At 41.3% G+C, this 25,470-nt stretch overlaps 1 protein-coding gene across 3 annotated transcripts in view; it reads left to right on the forward strand.

Moving 5' to 3' along the window:
* PRDM10 (PR/SET domain 10) overlaps positions 1 to 25,470 on the forward strand; it is a 43,379-nt gene that overhangs the window by 10,946 nt on the left and 6,963 nt on the right. For all 3 annotated transcript variants that reach the window (XM_083368611.1, XM_083368612.1, XM_083368610.1), the window contains 13 exons: positions 296 to 460; positions 2,176 to 2,235; positions 11,127 to 11,400; positions 12,123 to 12,364; positions 13,873 to 14,076; positions 15,507 to 15,579; positions 16,033 to 16,150; positions 16,873 to 17,002; positions 18,625 to 18,849; positions 20,764 to 21,111; positions 21,750 to 21,905; positions 22,839 to 23,018; positions 24,646 to 24,756. In XM_083368611.1, coding sequence (XP_083224737.1) covers positions 296 to 460; positions 2,176 to 2,235; positions 11,127 to 11,400; positions 12,123 to 12,364; positions 13,873 to 14,076; positions 15,507 to 15,579; positions 16,033 to 16,150; positions 16,873 to 17,002; positions 18,625 to 18,849; positions 20,764 to 21,111; positions 21,750 to 21,905; positions 22,839 to 23,018; positions 24,646 to 24,756 — 2,286 coding nt within the window. The remainder of the gene's footprint in view (positions 1 to 295; positions 461 to 2,175; positions 2,236 to 11,126; positions 11,401 to 12,122; positions 12,365 to 13,872; positions 14,077 to 15,506; positions 15,580 to 16,032; positions 16,151 to 16,872; positions 17,003 to 18,624; positions 18,850 to 20,763; positions 21,112 to 21,749; positions 21,906 to 22,838; positions 23,019 to 24,645; positions 24,757 to 25,470) is intronic.

Raw genomic sequence — 25,470 nt, forward strand, 5'->3', positions numbered from 1 at the left:
TCTTTAACTAACGCACCAAACTGCCTCTTCTCTCTGTGTCTGTCTGTCTGTCTGTCTGCCTGCCTGCCTGCCCGCCCGCCCATCCATCCATCCATCCATCCATCCATCCATCCATCCATCTAATCTACCTACCTTCTCTCTCTCTCTACCTGCCCACCCACCCACCGTATCTATCTATCTATCTATCTATCTATCTATCTATCTATCTATCTATCTATCTATCTATCTATCTTTTATCTATCTATCATCTCTACCTCTTCTTACAAACATTTTCTTCCTTCCCATACTCTTCCAGGTGCACTTTGTCCCTGAAAATGGAACAGTGGCACAGATTGTGTACAGTGATGACCAAGATCGTCCTTCCCAGCAAGTGGTCTACACAGCTGATGGCACATCTTACACTTCTGTAGATACTTCAGAGCACACATTAGTTTACATCCATCCTGTGGAAGCCACTCAGGCAAGTGATTTTTTTTCCCCATTCCCCACCAGTGTTCTGCTTATTCATGACTGCTGAGAGTTATAATGTCATTTAGGACGAGGGCCAGCTACCTACACAGCTTTCTGGATCCTAAGAGCTCTTAGCTATGCATAATCCTTCCTCTTCACTCCAAATAACGGCAAAGATGTTGTAAATAAAAGCAGCCGGTAGCTTTTGAATAGGCAGCCTGTCCATTTTGCTTTTGTGAAACTGCAGGAAAAATTAATTTCAGCCATCATGGCATTGGCAGACAAAGGGAAGGTGCTTAACATACTGTTTCCTGAGTCATTAGTGGTGCATCAAGTTGGAAGAACTGCCAGTAATGAGTTCACCAAAGCATAGTTGCTTCTAACAGTGTGTTAGCTTACATTTGGAAATTTTTTAAATCTAATGATTTAAAATTGTGGCTTTAAATGTCCTTTTATCTTGGATTGCTGTGCATCCTCTAGGCAAGTTTTGTGTGCTATGCATGATAAAGGTAATATGGTTAATGATTCAGATTTATTGAGAGAAAAAGAGAAGACTAGCTATCATAAACCGAGTAGTAGGATTGGATGACTTAATACTGATTAAAATTCAACATCCATGTTTAATCATTGCTTATGGAATTAACCCAACAACCCATTGAATTATTTATTATATATATAATAAATAATAATAATAAACTTAAACTTAAACTTATTTAACCAACGTTCTGGATTGAAACGAGTTCAGATGAGTCTGGCAAGTCAGCGTTTTCTGAATGCAGCTGGTGTCTGCATTGTGCTTTCCAGGATTTCTGCTGCAAATTCTTTCTAGGGGAGGCCAGGCCTTGAATATTTTTCATTCAAAGTGGCTGTTCTACCACTAAACTAGGCCCTTACCCTATTTACATAGGACATAAGACAGCCTTGTTAGGCTTTTTAGTTGGCTCTTATGAACTGGGAAACCCATTACTGTAGGGCAGGGATCTCCAAACGTGGCAACCTTAAGACTTTTGTGGACTTCAACTCTCAGAATTAGAGTTAGAATTAGAATTCCCACATGGCTGGCTGGGGAATTCTGGGAGTTGAAGTCCACAAGTCTTACAGTTGCCAAGTTTGGAGACCCCGGCTGTAGAATACACCAGTGCATTTGTACAATAATGGGATGGCTGACAAACTGTCTTTCAGAGAAACCTATCTTAATAAGTGTTTAGGGAATGTCCTTGTTTGAAAAGACTGTACAAATCTAGCAACTTTTACCTTTAAAAAAAAATTAAACGCATTATGTGCTATTCATAAAACGTCAGGCTGTGTGGATCAGCTTATTTTTTTAAACAAAATTCATTTTTGAATGACGTCATTTTATACGCCTGGGCTAAATCGCCATGCAACTTGTGATGCGATTGCCTTCAGTCTTAAATTTCAAATATTTATAGCTATGCTTTGAAATATACATTAGTGCTTTCTAGATAAAAGCTGCTGTCTAACGTTCTCTAACACTTTGGCAAACTCAGTTGATGTTTAGAAGCTGAAACAAAATGTATTTTCATATGAATGTATAGAATATTGAGAGTTCACCACAGTGGCAAAGGTATATGGCGTTATCAAAAAATTGAAAGAGGCATTCATCCAGTGTCAATTCCTTAGCAACAGTACTTCTTTTTTTATATAAACTTCCAATATCCAAAGAATATTGAAATTATTTTAATCCTTCTTAACTTATTTTTTAAGACTCTTTTTACAGACCCATCCCAAGTCACCTACATTCAGCAAGATGCTGATACGCAGCAGGTAAGGCTTAACCATTTCCTTGATTTATAAATGCATCCTTTGAGTTTCTTGGAGACAAATCTTGCTAATAAATACACACTCACACACACACACACACACACACACACACACACACACACGCATGCACGCACCCCCTCATTTCTGGTTCTTCCTCAGGCTGAAGTCATCTATTCTCATTTGATGTGGCAGGAAAAGCCAACAAAAGAACAATTACAGTACATTTGAGAATGAATGAGATCTCTGCTGGAGTGAGCTGAGATAAACATACTGGAAAAGGTTTAGTTTGATAGGCAGGGCAAATTCCTAAATTTGGCCACTCTTTTGTTCTAAATCTCAACATTTCTTCTTATGGCATAAGGAGCCCTGGTGGTGCAGTGGTTAGAATGCAGTACTGCAGGTGAACTCTGTTCACAGCCTGGAGATCGATCCTCAAGGGGCTCAAGCTTGACTCAGCCTTCTGAGGTCGGTAAAATGTTGGGGGCAATATGCAAACAATGTTTACATGGTAAACTGCCCAGTGGGGTGCTGTAAAGTGCTATGGGGCAGTTGTATAAAGCTAAATGCTATTGTTATAAAGAATTCATATAGCCCACTCCGGGGTTCCATAACAGCTGCAAGAGAGGGGAAAGGAGAAACGGGATACACGATATAAACACACACACAATATTTCCAGTTCTTCCTACGGTCACCATTGGTAGATGGGATAGGAAGGGTTCCAGAAGCCATGCTAGTACTTTCCCAACTGTATTGTTTCACAGTCATAAATAGTACATACAGGCTGCGGGGGGTTTCCACATTTTTGATTATGGATTGAAATGTAATGTATAGCTACTCCTAAGTGACATATCAAAGGAATGAAGGCAAAACACAATCAGGATAGTATGGTACATGCTTATTTAAAGAGAAAAGTAGAAAATATTAGAGCCGTGCTGGCTATTTGCAGTCTTGATTATAAGCAGCCATTGAAGAGGAAGGCCTGCCCCAAACAAGGATGAAATGAGTTAGCCTTCATCTGATTTCATCAACAAAGGAGAATATTTGTAGCTCAGGGTTGAAATGAGGTCCCTTGGTGCTCTCCGAGCATGGTTGTTTTCTTGCAGATGTTTCATTACCTAGACTAGGTAACATCAATGCTTGAAGGGAGTGGGGTTTGCAGGGGAGAGGAGGAAGAGGAGGAGGAGGAGGAGGAGGAAGAGGAGGAGGAGGAGACCTATGGAGTCCTTGATGCTCTGAGCATGCTGGTTTTCTTGTAGACATTTCATTATCCAACTAGGTAACATCATCAGTGCTAAGAAGTTCTATTACTTGTGATTATCACTACAATAGTATTGGCTAGGTTTGAACAATGTGCTGAGCTACAGGTGGCCATTTAATTTGTTACCCAGCCACTTTTCTTTGTTTAAGGGTCAGTGTGCTATGCTGGATTGAGAAAATTATGATTAAACAAATAGTAGATTACTAAAGTTGTATGAATGTAGCCATCGTATCTCATGCATGCCAGCCTAATTAATCAGTTTTAATCATGGCCTGCTTCATCTATTTATTTATTGTCCACCCTTCAATCTATAGAGCACTCAAGGCACCTAATACTAATTACAGAATGGAAATGAAATTAGTGCAGGATGTATAACATAAATCATGCTGGTTCAATCCTATCAACTTCACTTGTCATAAGAAACTTATATGTTGTTATGGAAATTAAAATTAAACAAAATTTCTTTTAATCTCTCTGACTAATAGCATTAAAAGATCAATGGAAAGTCCTTTAGTGGAAGTCCTTTATTACTGAAATTTTAGTTCAAAGGTTATTTATATTTATGTTTATTTATATTACCGTACTTAATCCAGGCTTCCCCTTCTGAAACCATGATCTTTGATTTAAATTATAAACACAAATTACTATTTTTTATAAATTCTTGTACAGCACTTGAAAGATAGCTTTTTTATATATGGGCTGAACCCATATATCTCACTTTTTATTTGGAATATAATATAAAGGCTAATAAACCCAATTATTTCCTGATGTGACTAGTATAAAGTAGTGTTGTTGTGGTTTTTTTTGCTTGATGTGCTCAGTAGTGTGAAATTGACTAGAAGGAGCATGAAATTGAGAGCTGTGGGATGTAAAGGCTGGATAATGCAAAAAGAGAAAAGAATAGAATATATTTGAGAAAAGCAGTAGCTTCTTATTTAATTCCTTGTCTCTCTGAAGATCAGAAGACTAAAACAGCAAAATATGGGACGCTTTTAGTTTTTAAGCCACACGGAAAACAATTATATGGAGAATTCTTAATGAGAATAATGTCAAGGTTCCGACTGATGGAACCAAATAAATCAGAACTCCGAGGTACAAGATTTCCTCAAAGAACATGTTTATTGGATACTTGATGTTGGTACGGTCAAAGGTGAAACCAAGAGCCTTGGTGGAGCAGTGGGCTAATGCCTCCTTAAGTAACACCAGCTGCCTGCAATTACTGCAGGTTCGCGTCCCACCAGGCTCAAGGTTGACTCAGCCTTCCATCCTTCCCAGGTAGGTAAAATGAGGACCCAGATTGTTGGGGGCAATTAAGCTGACTTTGTAATAATGCCGCTTGGGGTGTGTGTGAAAGCCCTAATAAGCAGGCATATACATAGAATGAAGGCTACTGCTAAGCTTGTAAGCCGCCCTGAGTCTTCGGAGAAGGGCGGGATATAAATGGAATTAAAATAAATAAAATAAAAATATCTAAAATTCCCCCCCGCTCAAAGGTTCAGAGTAACTTAGTGTAATAGGTCCCACCCTTCAAGTTAGCCATAAATCACATTCTCCAATAGAACTACATGGCGGGCTTTCTTGTAAGACGTCCCTCCTTCTTCACTACAGTATGGAAATGACCTTGGTTCCCGGGGGGGGGGGATCTATTCATGTTTAGACTAGCAAAAATACTTCATACCCCCTCCCTCTTCTCTGGCAACCTAGAACAACAAAGATGGTTGCAGCCAGATTCGTTGTAGAGTTGACGGTCTGACCCCTCTAAGGAGAAAGCAGTTCCTGTGAAAGGAACAGAGACGCAGGTTAAGATTCAACCCTTTTGAGGTGGGGGGGGGTTTCGTTGTAGAGTTGACAAATAACTTGACAGCTGTGTTAGTGGCTGATGAAATGAGTTGGCTCTCACTTCAGTATTCTGCATTTGACCGTAAGTAGTTTGAACATGTTTAGCCGTGTTTGCGTGCTCCTCCAAAGTAACAATATGGTAGTTTAAAGATTTGCTGTTCTTATCCTTGGGCTGCCCTCAATCAAAGATAGCAGTTTTCGAAGGCTTGTTCCAGACAAAGAAACTGGTTGGTGTTGACCACAGGCCATGTTCACATATCATATTAAATTGTTGGGTTTTTTTTTTGAGAATTTCACAACCATACATTAAATTATAAACTATGGTTTACCAACTATTAGGGATGGGTTCATACCCTGTGTTAAACCAAAACTGGCTTCATCATTTGGTTTTGGCATGTCTCCCCCTTGCCACAGTCATACTGAGATAGAAAGAGATCTCGTGATCTTGTGACTTTCATGGTTATTGCTAATCTCATTCATCTAATAGTCCCCATGCTCCAACTGCTGGAGGAAATTAGATGACTGAGATAACTTAGAATGTCTCTTTCCTTTTTAGTATGACTTCAAATGGGGCACCTTCAACTTCCAACCACTGTCAGCTGTTGGGAAGAAGCCTTTTGAGTTCTCAAAAACGTGGATGCTTTCCATATGGTGAGTGTAATATGTAGCTAGGCTGCTAATCCCAAGCTGGGAATGTGGGGAACACCGGTCCCATCCACCAATACAAAACTAGGAAGAATAATAGTTGTTGGTTTGCAGTATATCGTCTCCCAATCTGTGGGCTGGACAGACTAATCTGCCTGTCGTTCTTAAGCATCTAAATGTATTTTTGTCACTTCCTTATCCCTCTTCTCAAAAACCTAGCCTAGATGTCAGCACTGTTGATCAGCCAAACATTTTCGGAGAAAGAACTTCCGTCTGTTTTCAAATAGTTCCCATATTATGAGTGTAGCTGTTGCCCTGCAGATGTTACAAGATATATTTCTGCTGATGGAAAATCTCTGTTGTGTCCCTTGTCTCTTGTCTTGATCCTCCCACCATAGGTAAAAAGGATGAAACAAGAGTAGTAAGACTTTGTTTGCTTGCATCTTGATAGCCTGTAGCAGCAAGCATTGCATTGATAGTTGTGCCTTGCATATAAATTGGTTAACAACTGAATTCTGGCTGAATTTATAAGCGGATCAATAAATTATCTCCTTTTCTTCCTGATGACTTCTCCCTTCCCTATTTTTAGTTGTCTGTTATCTTGTTCATTAATACCTTGTAGAGCAGTGCCTTAAACCACGTTAGAAACCAAACTGAAGAAACCAGAATCCAGAAACAAGCCTTGACCATGAAGGGCTTGCATGTCTGAACTAGCAAATATGTCCCTTATAGTCCAAGCTTCCAGCCATACGTGCCCAGGATACGGCTAGTCCTCAACATACGACTGTTTAATGGCCATTCAAAGTTACAACGGTGCTGAAAAAAGTGACTTATGACCATTTTTCACACTTACAACTGTTGTAGCATCCCCGTGGTCACATGATCAAAATTCAGATGCTTGGCAATTGACCCCTATTTAGGACGGTCGCAAAGTCACGGGATCCCCTTTTTGCGACTTTCTGACAAGCAAAGTCAATGGGGGAAGCCAGATTGACTTAACAAATATCTATTTCCACTTAACAAAAGTTAGCAACATAAATGTTGGGCTCAATTGAAGTTGTAACTTGAGGACTACATATATTGTCCTCCAAGTAGTGATAAGCTCCATCTTCCAGGGCATCTTACTACTGGCTGTGCTATAGATTGTTTGCATTTTGCCTTGCCACATCTGAGCTACCCATTATTATTCATCAAGGCAATGGACTAGTGTGTAATTTCCTTTAGAATAAGGTCAAGTAATTAGTCTTTGAGATTGAATTCTCAGTGTGAAAGCTTTGCCAGGGCTTGTCCAGCCTAGTTACCTTCCCAGAGGGTTGAAAGAGTGGTGTGTATAGTATGCTGGAATTGGCAAGTGCCATTTGTAATGCTAGCTTCGTCTTGGGTTGGCCTCTCCACTAAAGCTAATTTTGTCAAGGGCAAGAAATTATCCCTTATTCAATTTTGCAAGTCTGTATGATTTGCAGCAATGTCCCCCCCCCCCCCAATTGAAAGTCTCCAAATAGAAACAGAAAGGAAATTAAGCTTCTGGGGTTGTTTAGTATTCTTGCAAGGTGACACATCTGGCAAAATATGAAGTTCTAAGAAAGCAGCATTTGGGGATCTTTTATGGTTGCTTCAGCCAGCCGTACACGGGACTCAAGCGCACGCCTAGAATAACTTGAAAAGTTCCTCGAGGTGCCATTTTATCAAACTTAGCCAAAACTAAAAATACTTTCTGAGAACTTTGCCAAAGCTCGTTCTTTAAGCTCTTATTGGACGGCTTCACACAATACTGACTTCAGCCTGATCCGTTACCTTTTAAAAGTACTTTTTGCAAAATGTAAAATGTGCAGCGTTCTTTCCAATTAGGCTTTTAGTGATTATGAGGTTGCTTTTTTGTTGTTAAAAGTTCAAAAAATTAATTAACTTGTTTCTTAACTACTTTAAGTGCATTGAGTATTTTTTTTTATTTTTTTGCTATATGGAATGAGAAGATTATAGGCAGGATTGTTGCAAGGTACATTTTAATGGCAAACTAATAACAGTTGGAACAGAGAAACTGAGTGGCTTCCTTTTAAGATTAAATAAATATGAGATACACCAAGTTGCTAAAACCCCTTTCTGATTTAATGCTTTCTGCATTCTTTTTGCAGCTCATCTTATTACTGCCGTGCTAAACACTTTCTCAATAGTAAATCCTCTTCATGAGGCACAAGCAGGTCTTGTAAACTCAACTCCTTAATGTATTCTCACTGTGGGTAATTAGCCTAAAGTCATTGCTGAGATTAGGCTGTTCCAGTAATGGAGAATTTTGACATTTATTTGTCCTGAGTGCTCTGTAGTAAAAGTCTTGTTGGCTGCACTTACTGCGCAGACAAAAACAGACGTTAGAATAAGAGCAGATGTTTGGAACTACAATCTCTATCATTCTGGACAATGGGCTATGTTCAATGTGAAATAACTGGGGAGGAACCAACTTGCCTACTCCTGGCAGGCAGGCAGGAATTAGTTCAGGATCACAGTGTTGAGAAGCCTGTCTAAGGAGAGGCCTTTGAATCCATAAATACAGCATCACAGTCTGGTTTGGAAGCATCCCTGCTTCAGACAGGAAGGTGGGGCAGAGAGTGGTAAGGATGGCTGAAAAGATCATTGGCAGTTCCCTCCCTCGCATCCAGGACGTGGCATATAAGCGTTGCTTGAGCAGGGTCCGCAAGATTGTCTGGGACACAACACATCTTCTTCAGGACCCGTTTTCCTTGTTACCCTCTGGGAGGAGGGGGCTCTGTGGTATCCCAAGCAGAACATCCAGATTCAGTCACAGCTTTGTTCCATACAGTATTAACCTTGTGAACTCTCAAGCTTCCTCCTTCCGTTATGTATTCAAGATGGACAGTGATTAATATTTATATGTTACCTAATATGTAAGGGATGGGACGCGGTGGCTCAGTGGGTTAGGACGCTGAGCTTGTCAATCAGATGGTCGACAGTTTGGTGGGTTGAATCCCAAGTGTCGCGTAATAGAGTGAGCGCCTGTTACTCATCCCAGCTTCTGCCAACCTAGCAGTTCGAAAGCACATAAAAATGCAAGTAGAAAAATAGGGACCACTACGGTGGGAAGGTAACAGCGTTCCATGCGCCTTTGGCATATAGTCATGCCGTCCACACGACCACAGAGACGTCCTCGGACAAGCGCTGGCTCTTCGGCTTTGAAGCAGAGATGAGCACCGGCCCCTAGAGTCGGAAACGACTAGCACACATGTGCGGGGGAACCTTTACCTTTTACCTTTACAAATAAGTGCAACCCTAACCTTTACCTAATATGTAAGGGTGTAGGTCTATACATATATTGTCTATAGTATGTTTTAAATGTGTGTTATGTACGTGTACACTTTGACAGCAAGTAACTAAATTTCATTTTTAATGTGCGCCGTTGTGCCCACAGGGGAAAAATGACAAAAAAGGTTAGCTAAAGCTAAATCTAAATAGAGTACGAATCAGTCAAGCCTGCGTAGTAAACGAACTTTCTTTTAAAGAGGCTACCTGTACGTACAGGTAGTCCTGGATTTAACGACCACTATTGAGCTCAAAATTTCTGTTGCTAAGCGAGACAGTTGTTAAGCGAGCTTTGGCCCATTTTGCACCCTTTATTGCCACAATTGTGAAGTGAGTAATGTTAAGTTAGTAACGTGGCTGTTAAGTGAATCTGGCCTTCCCATTGACTTTGCTTGTCCGAAGGGCACAAAAGATGATCACGTGACCCGGGGACGCTGCAGCCGTCATAAATGGATGCCAGTTGCCAAGCAACCCAAATTGTGATCACCCGTCCACAGGGATGCTGCAACGGTCATCGGCGTGAAAAGGGCCCTCTTTTTTTTTCCCCCCCCTCCGGCGCCGTTGTAACTTTTTGAATGATCGCTAAATAAACTGTTGTGAGTCGAGGACTAGCTGCAGTTGACTTTAGCAGTTGGACTATGTGCATTTTTTCCCCCATTTTGATTCGGTTTCCACTGAAACGCGGATGCCGCTTATCCTGAATCGCACAAGCTGAAGCAGGATGGTTTTGCTGAGAAGATCAGGCAGATGGAAATGAAGAGAAAAGAGCGCTCTTTTTGGTTAGCTCTTGACCTGGCTGCAAGCAGGAGTGGACAATCTGTTAAAGTCCATCTTCCTGCAGCAGTAATTCGTTCAGGGATGCATTTTGTGCTACAGATGGCTATGGGAATATCAGAGCCAAAACTAGATGGGATCGCTTATTCCATTTATTTATTTATTTATTTATTTATTTATTTATTTATTTATTTATTTATTTATTTATTTTAATTCCATTTATATCCCGCCCTTCTCCGAAGACTCAGGGCGGCTTACAAGCTTAGCAGTAGCCTTCATTCTATGTATATGCCCGCTTATTAGGGCTTTCACACACACCCCCAAGCGGCATTATTACAAAGTCAGCTTAATTGCCCCCAACAATCTGGGCCCTCATCTTACCTACCTGGGAAGGATGGAAGGCTGAGTCAACCTTGAGCCTGGTGGGACTCGAACCTGCACTAATTGCAGGCAGCTGGTGTTACTTAAGGAGGCATTAGCCCACTGCTCCACCAAGGCTCTAGTAGTAGATTTAGTAGTTCCCAGTGTTACCTCAGATGAAGAGTTTGGAATACATAATTTGACCACCAGTCATATTTCTTCACAACATTTATCTGCGTCATTTTATCATTTCTGAAATTCTGAAATTTAAGATGTCATATTTGTACCATTATTCATTTCATTTCAAATTTAATTTTTATCACCCCTGTGTTATTATGAAAGAGAGCATATCTATCTGCATGAGCGGGCACCTGACTATACACCTTAATTAATAAAGCAATGTGAATTTCATAAACTTAGCAAACTGACCATACCTGAAACCATCATAACACTGTTTATAAATTGTTTTACAGTTTTCTCAAACCTCCTCTTAATGTCAACAAGGCATCTTCTCCAATGTTCTTTCTCATCAGCTTCAATGTTTTTTAAAGTCAACTGTTTATCAGCCTTCCTGACACTTCTTTCCCTCTTGTTTTCTGGTTCTCTGTTATCCATGTTAGGTTTTAGAAGAAAATACAACTTGCATTGTTTTTCCACGCTGACTATTTCTGATTTCCCCCCCCTCTCCGCCTCCCATGTTTTTCAGGTGTCAATACCAGTTCACAGCCAAGCATTGCCTCCCATGGAGGCTGTGGATGATCCTGGCCCTCTAGAAACTTTGCACAACCCATTGGGTGGTATGGAAGCAAAAGAGCAAAATGAGGAGGAGGGGGAGGAGGAGGAAGAGGAGGAGGAGGAAGAAGAGGAGGAGGAAGAAGAAGAGGAGGAGGAGGAGGAGGAAGAGGAGGAAGAAGGGGAAGACACAGACACGGAGGAATGGGACCCTGATCCACCTCGTCCTTTTGACCCAAATGACCTGTGTAAGTCAAAACCTTGTAACCTTCCAGAAGTTATGAAACCTTTGGCGGCCTGCAAATTTCATACATCATTTTGATTACCTTTATCCTTATGCTGTATTGAAGAGAACTGCCATGTGCATGCATATAAGAAGTGTGTATGGAAAGCAGAGAGAAAAAAAAACACCACACAGTTCCATTTACCCTGAGTTACTGATCATTTATTTATTTATCAAATGTATATGCCGCCCGTCTCACAGTTAGAACTGGTGATATCCCAGAGCAAGGATCTCTTGAAAACAATGGATGCCCTTTAGAACAAGGAACCTGTAGCTAGTTAAAGAATGGAAAGTTATTGCCTCCAAACATTTGTTTCAGAGTTTCTAGGTTCATTAGAAAGGGCCTGCCACAAAGAACAGGGGTCACCCTATTCTTCAAAGCGCCTGAAGGCAGGACAAGAAGCAACTGGGTGGAAACTAATCAAGGAGAGAAGCAACCAAGAACTAAGGAGGAATTTCCTGACAGTGAGAACAATTCATCAGCATGCAACGGCCTAGCTCTAGAAGTGGTGGCTGCTCCAACACTGGAGGCTTTTAAGAAGAGATTGGACAACCATTTGTCTGAAATGGTAGACGGTTTCCTACTTGACTAGAGAAGACCTCCAAGGTCCCTCCCAACTCTGTTATTCAAATCTATTTTTCTTACCTGTGGGCTAACACCGTGTCTCTTCCCTCTGTGTCCTTCAGGGTGCGAGGAATGCAATAACGCACACCCTTCGGTTTGTCCAAAGCACGGGCCCTTGCATCCCATCCCTAACCGACCGGTTTTGACGAGAGCCAGAGCCAGCCTTCCCTTGGTGCTTTACATAGACCGATTTTTGGGAGGAGTGTTCTCCAAGCGACGCATTCCCAAGCGCACACAATTCGGCCCTGTGGAAGGACCTCTGGTTAGGTTGTCAGAGCTTAAGGACTGCTACATTCATCTAAAGGTAACCGCCTAGCTTCTATTTTCCTTCGTGTATCTTTCCAGAAACGGCTTTTCAACTGAAAGGGATCCTCATAAGTCATGGAAATATAATCCGATGTTGAGACAGCTGGTACAGATATAAGACACACATGTTCGTATAATGTCACAAGCATCTTTGCATCCTTGGGCCCAGGAAGCACATTTTAATGAAACAAGTCCTAATGGTCAAAGGCAACAACAACAACACAAAAAAAAACCAGGCTGTGGGCATCTATCTTTCTTTCTATCCATTTAAAATTATTCATGGACTCAGGCTTCGTTTGCACGTTACTGTGTATAAAGCCATAATGTAGTACATTACACTGACCACTGTGGCCTGTAAGCTATAACTTACGGCTTCGTGTCTCGTCTGATCTAGCCAATTAGTATCCAAGAAATAAATATTAAGGAAATCAAGGCTGAATACAATGGATAAACCAGGTTATAAAAGTAGCTGAAGGAAGTCCTAGTCCCATCCTTTACTATTGCAAGAAGTCTCCTACTCTTCTAATTCTTAAAAAAAAATAATCTTAAGTTCAGGTTGTTTCTGTCCCAGTGTTGAATAGCACATACCGTCCAGAAGTTCTTTTTCATGGGCGTTTAACATCTCCCTTCTTGCAATCTGAACTTCTTAGTTCAAATTCCATCATCTAGACCAGAGGTCCCCATCCTTTTGGGCACCAGGGACCGGTTTTTTGGAGAGAGGTTTTTCCATGGATTGGAGGGGGTGTGGTTTTGTGTGCTGCCTGCATCCCACGGATGGGGCTTTGGTTGTCTGTGTGGACTGGTTGCTGGCATGCCGCAGCCCAGTAGTGGGTCACGGTCCGGGGGTTGGGGACCCCTGATCTAGAGCAAAGGAAGACATCTGTTAAATTGTCTCGTAATCATTTGTTTTCCAGACTAAGCTTGGTCTATCCTTCCTCATGAGATTTTGCAAAATATCAGTTAATGGTGCTGAGTGTTAAGTAGCTGGTTTCAGATTTCAGCAGTTCAAAACTTGTTCTCAGAAGCCTGCGTCAGTCAAGGTCTCTCTCTCTCTCTCTCTCCCCCCCCCCCTCTCTCTCTCTCCCCCAAGTGTGAATTCAGGTTGACTTTGTATTTTTCCACCTTTAATGCAAGCTTTTACTTCTGGAGGAAACCAGGAACAGAGTCTCTGTCATACCTTCCCACAGATCATGCTGGTCTCGAGGGATTCTTTGTATATCTTCTGTCCTAGTACTTGATTTGTAAACATGGCTTGCCCAGACATGGCTTGTTATTTAAGTAGTCTGTAATGACTTAGCTGTTTATTGTGTTGATCCAGTGGCAGACCAAAAAATATTCTCCCATTTGCTGCTATTCATCAGCTTCACGGCTTATCTGGCCTATTAATATTGCTTTCCTAATTTTCAAAATGCAGTTTAAAAAACGTTCATGCTAGATACAGTGAATACACAGTCCTGAAATTGCTATGGGTCACGTGTGTGTTTCTCTTTTTACTTTTTGCTAAAGGTGTCCCTTGACAAAGGTGACAGGAAAGACCGGGATTTACAGGAGGATCTTTGGTTTGAGTTGTCTAGCGAAGCTCTTTGCAACTGGATGATGTTTGTGCGCCCTGCTCAGAATCACCTGGAACAAAACCTAGTAGCCTATCAATACGGTCACCATATTTACTACACTACAATTAAAAATGTTGAGCCTAAACAAGAACTCAAGGTATGAGGTGACTATCTTAATAGAACTTCTTTTACACAAATCTGGTTGGTATTTCCCCCCTGCCCCCTGCCCAAAGTTTGTAAAAATATTACTAACCCCATTCTCTGCATCTCACATTCTTACTTCTAACTTCCGTTTGTAGCAGTGTTTTTCAAAATTGGTAACTTTGAAAAATACTGCTTTATAGTACAGATAGTTCTCAATTAATGACCACAATGGGGACCGGAATTTCCGTTTAGACCAAGCAAAGCAGTTGTTAAGTAACTCACGCCTGATTATATGACTCTTTTGTACAGTGGTTGTTAAACGGATCACTGCAGTTATTAATTTAATCACGCGCTCCTGATAAAAGCTTTAAGATAAATGTGCACCGAAGCAGCTTGGTTTACTTTATTTTATTTTTTAAAAAAATTCCCTCTTTCAGTTCTATTGGCTGGCTGTTTGTCCTACCTGGCCTCAAATATGGGATTTTTGCCCCATCTTTTTCTGGGTGAATAATTAGTTACTAAGGTATCATTCATTCTAGTCAGCGTACCTCTTTGAGGTTCACAGCTTGGCTTGTGTGGGTGATGATCTGGTATCGCAAGCAGGAAAAATCAGTCATCACCGAGTTATTTTTATCTTTTATTAGAAGCAAATCCAATGGAATTTAGAGAGAACAGTTGGGAGAAAAAGCTGTGAGCTTAACGTTAAAAAAACCCAAAAACCAAACCTGAAGGCATTCACAAGACATGTGCCACCATCTGGCTCTTGCTGTTCCCTGGAGAGTCTGCTGCTTTTTCTGTCCTACCGTATTTTTGAGAGCAGAGGGAAAAATGCAAATTTCAACATGAGAAGGCAGGATCTGAGACCCAGAGTCACAGCGACACTGTCAAAGCGACGCTGAACAAAACAGCACTTTCTCCATTTCCCATTACAGGTGTGATACTTGAAAAAGGTGCGCCTGTGTGTTGTTGTGGGCAATCAGTAAAAGAGAATTTGTATACTTTGCAGTCAAGCCATTTATTCCAACTCTCGGTCACCCCGAATGGGAAATAACGATTTTAAAAACCCTTCTATGAATCATAATCTTACAGATTAACTTACATAAAAGGCCTTTTGATACGTGGGCAGAAATTCACACTTGCTTATGAAGATGCAATACTTGGATCTATTTTTTCCCCTCTTTCGTTAAAGCGTAAAAGGGCCTGAATAAAATAATAACATTCTAGAAGTTGTGGATCAGTTTGGCTCAGTGAACGGAATGGTAGAGTTGAGCTGAGAAAGCCTGGAGCTGAATCACGGTTTTACTTAAAATTGATTCTGTGACTCTGGACTGCCTCCCCAGTCTACAATTCGTGGAAGATGGGCAGGATTCAGTTAATTCTATTTAGCTTTTTTTTTTAAAAAAATCTATGAATTTCCTTTCCATTTTATATCTGTTTTTTAAGGTGTGGTATGCTGCCTCCTATGCAGAATTTGTCAATCAGAAAATCCATGATGTATCGGAAGAAGAGAGGAAAGGTATCCAACATCTTACAGTTTAAATAGAATTTTAGAGTTGCAAGATATTTGTTCTTTTGATAGCAGATGCCATTTATGTGCTTGGTTTGTTGCAAAAGAAATGCTGTAGGTTTGTATCACTTACTTCAAATGCAGCATTTCTGGAAAAGCTCAATCCATTGAGACAGCTCAGTGGTTAGAAGGAGGAATAAAGGAATTTTAAAAAAACCTATTGTGTAAATCTGTACATGCTTATTCTCGGGCCTGCTGTCTGGCCTATCATCCTATTTCTCCTCCTGAGACTGCTTTTTGTTAGAAGATAAAAGATAGCCTGTAAGCTGAAGTTGTGGATTTCTCCAGTCACTCCAATTTCTACCGTAGAATTGGCAGGGCAGGGTGAATAACTGACAAAAGGTGAAAAGCTTGGGGGTTTCCTCCACATTTACTGTTGATTGGCTTATCTTGAAAACACAGTTCTTCGAGAACAAGAGAAAAACTGGCCATGTTATGAGTGCAATCGACGGTTCATGAGCTCAGAACAGCTCCAGCAACATCTCAACTCTCATGATGAAAAGCTGGACTTCTTCAGCAGGTATTTTAAGGAGTCTACCATTCACCCAATTGAAGCCTTCCGTAGACATTTCTGTCCAAGAGAAACAGGGGGAGCCAAGTTTTCCAACAAAGAGGGTTAAAGTAATTATTTAAGGCTCAGTGTTCTTTGCTCAGGTGCATACCTGTTTCCTTAAGAAGGGAGTCCCTTCAGTGCTGTTTTAGGAGACAGGGCAGCATTGCGGCATTGGAGGACCAAGGTGGCATTCAGCATCATCAGTCCTCTTTAGATTCACCCCACCCTTCCCCCCCGCTACAAAGAGATGAGAGCCCATCTGTGCGTGAGATTCTGTAAGAAAGATAGATGGACAACCCAAGAGAAGGTAGAGGGACATCCACCAAAGACGGATGGGCATCTCGAGAGAAGTAATCCATGCGTTGAAGACTCTGATTAAAAGAACAAGATGCTAGTTGAGCCAGACTCTTCCTATATCATCCTCCCTGTTTCCACCAGAGGATATTGTCCCTCCTTGGTTATTGTTTTTAAGTTTTATTTGTAGCTTAAAAAGGACAGGAAGCCTACATCTGTCTCTCGATGTGTTTAGACTACATTCCAAAATGTGCTGACTAGGGATGATGGTAAGTGGGAGTCCAACAATGGGGGGCTGCAGTACCTTGCTCCTTTTTTTAAGTTGATGTTCGCAAAGAATGACAAGGCCTATCAAGGTCTTCTCATCTAAGCCGGAAATCTCTTGTGTTTTCTAGAGCAAGAGGCAGAGGTCGTGGACGAGGGAAGCGAAGATTTGGTCCAGGAAGGCGACCTGGCCGTCCGCCAAAATTCATGCGTTTGGAAGTAACCAATGAAAATGGGGGGAAGTGTGCAGAAGAGAGCCAGGTATGAAGGGAAAAGAACTCAGACCCGGGTCGATAGAGATGCTCTGAAGCAGCCAGGCAGCCTCGTCTCACCAAAAAAAAAAAGCCCCGAGCAACTGCCCGCTGAACTTTTATTCACCTCCAACATTACAAAAAAAACTCCCATCCATCTCATACAACATAGGATACATAGATAATTGGATACATAGTGAGAACTTCTCAGGTGCCTATGAGATCATTACAAAAACAAAATACTAAAAGATATATGTGAAAGCTTTATCATAGCGTTTCCCAAACCTCCCGCATGCCAGCCTGTGAGCCAGGAGAGTATGCTCTTCACTGTAACTCACGTGGAGGCCAGTAAAGGGGTTTGGGAAAACTGAAGGCTGAGAGGCCCAATTCTTGGGAGGCCAAATTCTGGCCGTTCCCACAAGGTATACTTGTAAGGAGTGAGCGAATGAGTTTTGTGGAAATGAGGAACTGAGCTGTTTGGGTGGATCTCTTGAAATTTCACATAATGGCATTTCTGCAAGTAGAGTCTTCAGCAGTTGGAACGGCTCTTCGGCGCCATTTCTGAGGCCTCCAGAACGCCCCCCCCAAATTGTATCATCTACATTTTTGGTAGCATTAAAAACGCACACCCTATTTTGAAGTTTTGGGGGGAAAAACATTCTAACCTCTCCTTACCAAAATAAGAAAGAAGAGCAGAAAAATAATTTTAATTTAATTTAATTTATTAATATTTCTATACCGCCCTTCTCCCGGAAGACTCAGGGCGGTGTACAGGGCAAGAATAAAACACAGAATAATGGTTTCCTCCCCAATGTAGTCATCTATGGCTTTCTCACTGGATGTGTCTTACAATGTTTAAGAAAAAAAAGAAAAGAATGAAATGTGGTTTATGGAGGAAAAAAAAGCCACCTCTTCTAGATTGTAGGGCATCAGACTAGCAGGCAATCTGTCTGATAAGACATCTGGCTAGCTAGTGGCCAGCAATGAACAAACCATCTGAATGCAGTAAACCTTGAAGCTGGATAGCGGGCCAGAACATGAAACTGGATTTTCTGACTGCCAGGCTCAAGAATATTGTAGTATCCTTATTAGCTCATACCATCGTGACGTGTCAATCACATTTTGGTTGGGAGAGGTCCTTCTCCTATTTCTAACTTTATTCCAAGAGATCCTCCTATTCCCCCTGTCCGCTGGCACTTTTCCTTCAGAGAACAAACCCACATTTTTTGCTTTTAAGAATTGAATGTGGGAGTTGCAATCGCATCATCAGAGGCAGAACGGAAAAAATTGGTAACTCTGATAAGCAAACCGCACATAGAGAGCAGCAAAGAAAGGCCTTCAAACGATGTTGGTGTATATCAAGGCTGTATCTGTCAAGTACCCAGGGAAATCAGAAAATCCAGATGGTCCAAATGGTCATAAAGATGTATTGCAAGTTTAAGTTCTCTACAAGAATCTGAACTACTAACGGTCAAAGCAAATTGGCAGTAGATAAGAGTCAAAGGAATTCAAGGTGGGCGGGACTTAGATCTCTTGTGGGCACAAAGGGACTCGAGACTGAGGACACGTTTGACCCCCCTCCCTACCTCAGGCTCAGTCTGGTCATCTACCATATCCTTGGTTTAATTGCAGGACTTGCTGCCTTTTGCCAGTAAGGGGCAGTTTGAGGACACTGGACAAGCCACCCTAAATGGACTAGACCAACCCGAGCAGACCCCAGTGGTCTCAGAGACATCGTCCTCCTTGGATCAGCTTCCTGAAAGCCACTCACTGCAGCTTCAGCCACATGAGCAGACGGTGGTGGCTACCCCAAGCCTGATGACAGCGGACGACATGCGGCGAGCAAAGCGTATCCGGGTAAGTGAAGAACTCAACCACTGGCCGACCTCGCATTTAGGTTCCATTCATCTACGGCCGTGTTTTTCTCAACCTTGGGAACTTGAAGATGCGTGGACTTTAGCTCCCAGAATTCCCCAGCCAGCATAAACAAGCCATTGTATCTAGGCATGAAGTTGAATTTTTCTGACTGCCAAATTAGGGAAAAGTCAGCTGCTCTTTTATGAATTATTTTGGTAGTTGGCAAAACCTTCCATGCTGGGGAAACTGGGTACCAGTTGAAATGGATGAGATTCACAATATTTGGTGATCCTTTCCTGGGAACCTTGGTCTGTGCAGGCTGGCAGGCAGGAATGTTCTGAACAGCTGGATGAGGTGATGTGTATTAATGGTTTGTTGGCAGCACCATCTGTACGTATGTCATTGTTAGAAGACGTAGCCAAAGATGGACTGTGACCTTGATTAATCCACTACATTTTCTGAATGGCACGGATTTTGAGACTAAGGCCATTCTGGTAAGCTTCTATATTTGGGCAGGGGAAAATAAAATCAGCTAAGGGAAGATAGGTACTGTTACCTACTGTGCCCTTGTAGATGTTTTTCACGCTCTCACAGCTTGACAGCTCCGAGCATCTGATATGACTTTCCAAACTTCAGCCAATCCCTCCCCGCTGCCCCCCAACAGCTTAAACCTTTCCTCATCCAGGCTTCTACAGTGCAACCTTGGTTAAATGAAAGCATGTCCAATAAGAAAACTGCCCACTGCTTGTTGCATGATGTGGGTGGTGGGATCCGTACTAATAGTCAATTTTTTTTTCAATTGCAATTACAACTTCTACCTTGCTTGGATTTCTTTCTCTTAAAGTCTGAATAGGAATATATTTCATGCTTGGGAAACGAGCCGTGTCTAATATGAGAAGAGAAATGATAGTTTGTGAGTGCAAAATTTCTTTAGGTTTTTCTCCGACTCTGTAGGGGTGTACAAAGTCCCTGCTGCCTTTTCCATCTTCTGCTGTGTTGGTGTCCTGTAATTGGAGATTTCCTGTAAAACTGTGGAGAAATGGCTCCCACACAATTATTTGCTGACCTCAAACACCCCGTTTAATTACCAAAGCACGCAGGACATTTGAAATTAAGACTGCAACACCAGCTGTGGATTGCTCCGATCCCAGTCTAAAAAGAAACAGTTCTGCTGAAATTGGTTAAATCTAGGTGGAAATGAGAAGAAGAAAAAAAATTGTGGAATATTTTAGTTTTACCTCATGTGGAGAAAAGAGGGGGAAAAAATGAATGAAATTACGTACGAAGAATATATGAAGGTGATATTAGAATCATTGTTACTTTCTAATATTTGACAGCAAGACGGGTGGCATAAAAATTTAATAAAATGAATGAATGAATGAATGAATGAATGAATGAATGAATGAATGAATACTTCCATAAGTGATCCTGTACGGTCTTTTGTTTTACTTTCTTGTTCTGAGTAAATAACGTAGCTCTACAAGTTTGTGCACATTTTTTTGTATATTTGAGGGGAAGCTTCCTTTGTCATAAAGGGAAACAATGGTAAGTGTCCAAACAGTTGCCCAACGTGCTCTTCTTCCATAATTTAAAGTGGGTTCCCCCCCTTTTTTTCAATAACTAGTGTCCAATTGCTCAGTCATGTAGTATATTCATCTTGCAATTAGTTTTGGATATTGCATGTTGTATCTTTTGGGCAAACCTATTGACTCTCTTCTCTTCTCTTTATACCACAGATAGATGTTAGGCTTTATACTTTATGCTGCTAAGCTTGTAAGCCGCCCTGAGTCTTCGGAGAAGGGCAGGATATAAATGGAATTAAAAATAAAATAAATAAATAAATGTTCGCTGCAATGTAATCTCCTCAGTATCCTGGCTAGTTAACCTGATCCATTCTCGAACGTATTGTTTCAGAACGCAGCTCTTCAGCACTTATTCATCCGGAAGTCATTCCGCCCATTCAAATGCCTGCACTGCGGAAAGGCGTTCCGTGACAAGGACAAATTAGACCAACATTTAAGGTTCCATGGACGGGAAGGGAATTGCCCTTTGACCTGTGATATCTGCAACAAGGGCTTCATGAATAGCAGCGCCTTGGAAAGTCATATGAAGTTCCACCTGGACCAGAAGACCTACTCTTGTATTTTCTGCCCGGAGTCCTTTGACCGTTTAGACCTGCTGAAAGATCATGTGGCAATCCACATTAACGATGGCTGCTTCACTTGTCCTACCTGCAAAAAACGCTTTCCAGATTTTATCCAGGTGAGTTTGATGGAAGATCAACAATAATGTCATTTACGAGTGCTGTTAGTGCTACTTGTTCCTTTATCCTGCAATAAGACCACAGTTTGTAAGTTGCACATTCTTCTCCATCTAATGCAGGGGTCTTCAATCTTGGCCCTTATATGACTTGGGGACTTCAAGTCCCAGAATTCCTCAGCCAGCATGCCTGGCTGAGGAATTCTGGGAGTTGAAGTCCACAAGTCATGAAAGGGCCAAGATTGAAGACCTCTGAGCTACAACTTTGATCTTTACTACCGTATATGATTTACATATGAAGTACAGCGTGGTTGCCAATTCATCCAGGTCTATCCAGCTGGGTTGTAGAGGCAGGCAACTAATCCTTCTGCTAGTTTACTTGTGAGTAGAACCACAGAGACATCTTCTAGTGTTAAGCTTAGGGGTCTTCAAACTTGGCCCTTTTATGACTTGTGGACTTCAACTTCCAGAATTCCTCAGCCAGGTACACGTGCCTGGCTGGGGAATTCTGGGAGTTGAAGTCCATAAGTCATACAAGGGCCAAGCTTGAAGACCCCTGCTCTAATGAGATCATTTCAACGTGGGTGAAATTGTATGCATAAATTTTGAAATGGATTTTCCTGTTTGACTGTTCCCACCAGGTGAAAAAGCACGTGCGCAGCTTCCATTCAGAAAAGATTTACCAGTGCACAGAATGCGACAAGGCTTTCTGTCGGCCTGACAAACTGCGACTTCACATGTTGCGGCATTCAGATCGCAAGGACTTTCTGTGCTCCACCTGCGGCAAACAGTTTAAGGTAGTACATCCTAAGATCATGGATAAGGCAGCTATGGCAACTTTACAACCTGCGGACTTCCAACTCCCAGAATGCTGGCTGAGCATTCTGCAGGTTGTAAAGTTGCCCACCCCTGCTACAGATTCTTCTTATGCAGGAGGAAATAATAGGTTGACATGGCTGTCAAGGCTGTCTTTTCAGAAAAGAAACCATCTGTCAACAGCTAAACTTGTGCTGAATTTGGCACAAACGGTGCGCACCATCTTGCCTGATGCATGTGTGTGGGTCGTGCTTTGGTTCAGCAAACTGTGAGCAAAAGTGACATTTAAAATGCACTGCAGATGAGTGAGTCAGCAGTATGAAGCTTCCAGTGGAAGGCACAATCCCAGACCTGTTTGTGTTGTTGCACTGTTAGGATTCTTACTGTGAGATTAGAGCAGTGATGGAAAATGTCAATGACCAACAGCCTTGTGAAGCATGGACAACGATGAGGAATTTCGGAAATTGGATTTCTGGAATATCTGAAGTGCCAAAAGGTTGATCTTTTCTACATTAGAGATACATTAGCAGTGAACTGAAATTTGCAAAGGAAGCATTTGCTATAAATTTTAATTAAAGATTTGAATGTACCCCCCAAAGTCATAATCATCTCAACTTATATTCCTCGATGCTTAACATGAATCTAAATATACTTTAATTTATCTTAAATGTCTTTACTACTGGAAGGATTCAGGTCATGAAGAGTCCCTTTCTTTAATATTTTTGTGAGCCTTGCAGATCAGTTGATTAAATTATGTTACCTGTCACTGAACAAATTCAATGGAGGTTTTAATAAACATATTTTCTTGTTTTTATTCCTGATTAATCTGCTTTAGAGGTCAACTTTTACATTTTTGTCTCTACTCACTCTTCTTCCTGATTATTTTGGATTCTTCTCCCACCCCCCACCCCCAGAGAAAAGACAAGTTGCGAGAACACATGCAGAGGATGCACAATCCAGAAAGGGAAGCCAAGAAAGCAGACCGGATTAGTCGCTCCAAAGCCTTCAAGCCCCGGATCGCCTCTACGGATTATGAGAGTTTCATGTTCAAGTGTCGCCTGTGTATGATGGGTTTCCGAAGACGAGGCATGCTGGTTAGTTAGATATTCCAGACTCCTCAAAATCCTAGCCTATGAATCTCCACTAATCAAAAGTTAAGGTTTCCCCTATCCAGTTGTGTCCAACTCTAGGGCACCATGCTCAACTCCATTTCTTAGTGTTGTCCGAAGACCCTGTCCATAGTCATATGACCAGCATGATTCTATGCCGAGGCGGATGGAACGCTGTTATCTTCCCACCAAAGTGGTGCCTATTTATCTACTCGCATTTGCTTGCTTTCGAACTGCTACGTGGGTAGGAGCTGGAGCAAGGATCAGGAGCTCACCCCCATCGCACGGTGCTCTGCTCTCAAACCAGGGCTAGCAGCTTTCCAGCTGACAAGCTCAGTGTCTTTAACCACTGAAGCATCACTCCTTCTTCTCCACTAATTAGACACCATTTCATAAAGGCATTCTGTGTGAGCTTGAAGTTTTGTTTTTGTTTTTTTAAAAAACGTTTAGAGCAAGGGTGGACAATCCCCAATGCTAAGACTGCATGCAGAATCAAGTTCTTTTTGGGGTTCAAGAGGCTCTTGAAATAATGGACCATTATTTTCCTCTGCTGTCAGCAGAAAACCATCTCGGCCCTACCATGCCTAAGTTGGTCATCCCATATTTGTAGCAAGGGTTATAGAAATATCAAGCAAAAATTACATTCTTACAAAAACACCCTTTGTTTTTTCCTCTTAAATACTACTGCTGTGAATTTTTGGGACTTGTCCTCCCGTCTCTCCTAGGAATATTGGAGCTTCTTCAGCAGTATGCTCACAAATACCCTGTGCAAATGATTAGATTTAAGAGGAGGATTTAAGTCTGACCACGGATTGGAACTTGGGATCTTGAGATCCTAGTACTATACCCTATCCAGGCCCCACATGATTTATTAAAATTGGGCTCTCTTTGCCTAAGAAAAAAAAAAAGCAGCTCCTTGACTTACAAATGATTATTAGTAGTATCATGTGAATAGGTTCACAAAAGGCTGAAAACAGCCTTGAGTGCATCCTATTCGTCAAACAAACAAATTACCAGAGGCCTGGAAAAATCCTGATTGTGTCTATCCAATAAAGGATGATATGTTTAGCCATAAATCATTTAATGCTCAGAGTCCACACTGTTCCGTTGGACTGAAAGGGGATATGACAGATGTGAAGTGCGTAGGTTAACATGAGGTCCTTGAACAGGGTAGAGATGCTTTTCCTTTATCCTTTTTAAAAGGGAGATTTCTCTCTCTCTCTCATTCTGTTGGCTTTTAAAAATCATTAGTATTTATTACGGTGCATTTATATATTCCCTGTCTTAAATTTGATAGTTTTTTTTTCAACATGGGCACCTCTGAATTTGCAAAGCGCATTTCAGCATAGACTCCACTTAATGTCTTCTTGATGTTCAATACTATATTAACCGTTGAGTGGGGGAATCCGCATTTTTGCAGGAGATGGAACAACACTTTTCCATAGGTGGGTCCTCTGGGTCTCCTTGTTTTAGGATTGCTCCATATCTACACCTTATTGCCACCAGGAAGCAAATACAGGAGTTCCGTGTCTTTGTTGTAACACCCAAACATGGTTTATTTTGTGACTCTACAATACTATTTTTTAAAAAGTCCTTTTCTTTTTCATCTTAGGTGAATCATTTATCAAAGAGACATCCTGAAATGAAAATAGAAGAAGTGCCAGAGCTAACACTGCCAATCATCAAGCCTAACAGAGATTATTTTTGTCAGTACTGTGATAAGGTATGAAATGAACCCCCACCTCTATCTCGGCTGTATACAGTACATGGAATTAAATGTAACTGATCTGGGGATTTTCCCCCTTCAAATCAATTCATTATTTGCTCAGAGGACTCAAGAGAATTTGTTGGAGGTGTGCGAGCACACACGCATGCACACACACACACAAAACCTTCTAAAAGAAGATAAATGTAGGTCTCGGCTGAAAGCATTTATTTTACCTCTGGGGATCCAAATTGCACTTTTATTAAAAGATATACTAGAGTGCTTTGAAGATTGAAAGAACTGCTGTATAGAATGGGAGGGAACTGCGCTATATAAGGCCTTCTGTATTGTCTCTTCGGTTTTCCATTTGCAATCTCTAAAATGTGATTTGTTTAAAAAAATAATATCAAAAATCTTGAGCTGCTAAACTGATAGCTAACAAAGCTATCTTACAGAAGGGCCCATGTCAGCTTGTAAGGAGAATGAGAAGACCAAGATTTTTCTCCTGAACAGTGACTGTGATTCATGCACTTTGAAAACAATTAATCTTGATCCCTCAAATAAATAACCGGGTAGAACAGAATGCAGACTTTTCTATAGAAGGAAATGCCAGGCATGGTCCTATAATAAAATTCCACAGTGAAATGCATCTCTCAAATCTTTCTGCAATCTGGTCAAAGAACAGTAAAGAGAATAAATGTGATTTTCTTTTTTCATAAATACCCTTATTCA

The sequence above is a fragment of the Vipera ursinii genome (assembly GCF_947247035.1).
Source record: "Vipera ursinii genome assembly, chromosome: 8".
In the NCBI taxonomy this organism is placed as follows: Eukaryota; Metazoa; Chordata; class Lepidosauria; order Squamata; family Viperidae; genus Vipera; species Vipera ursinii.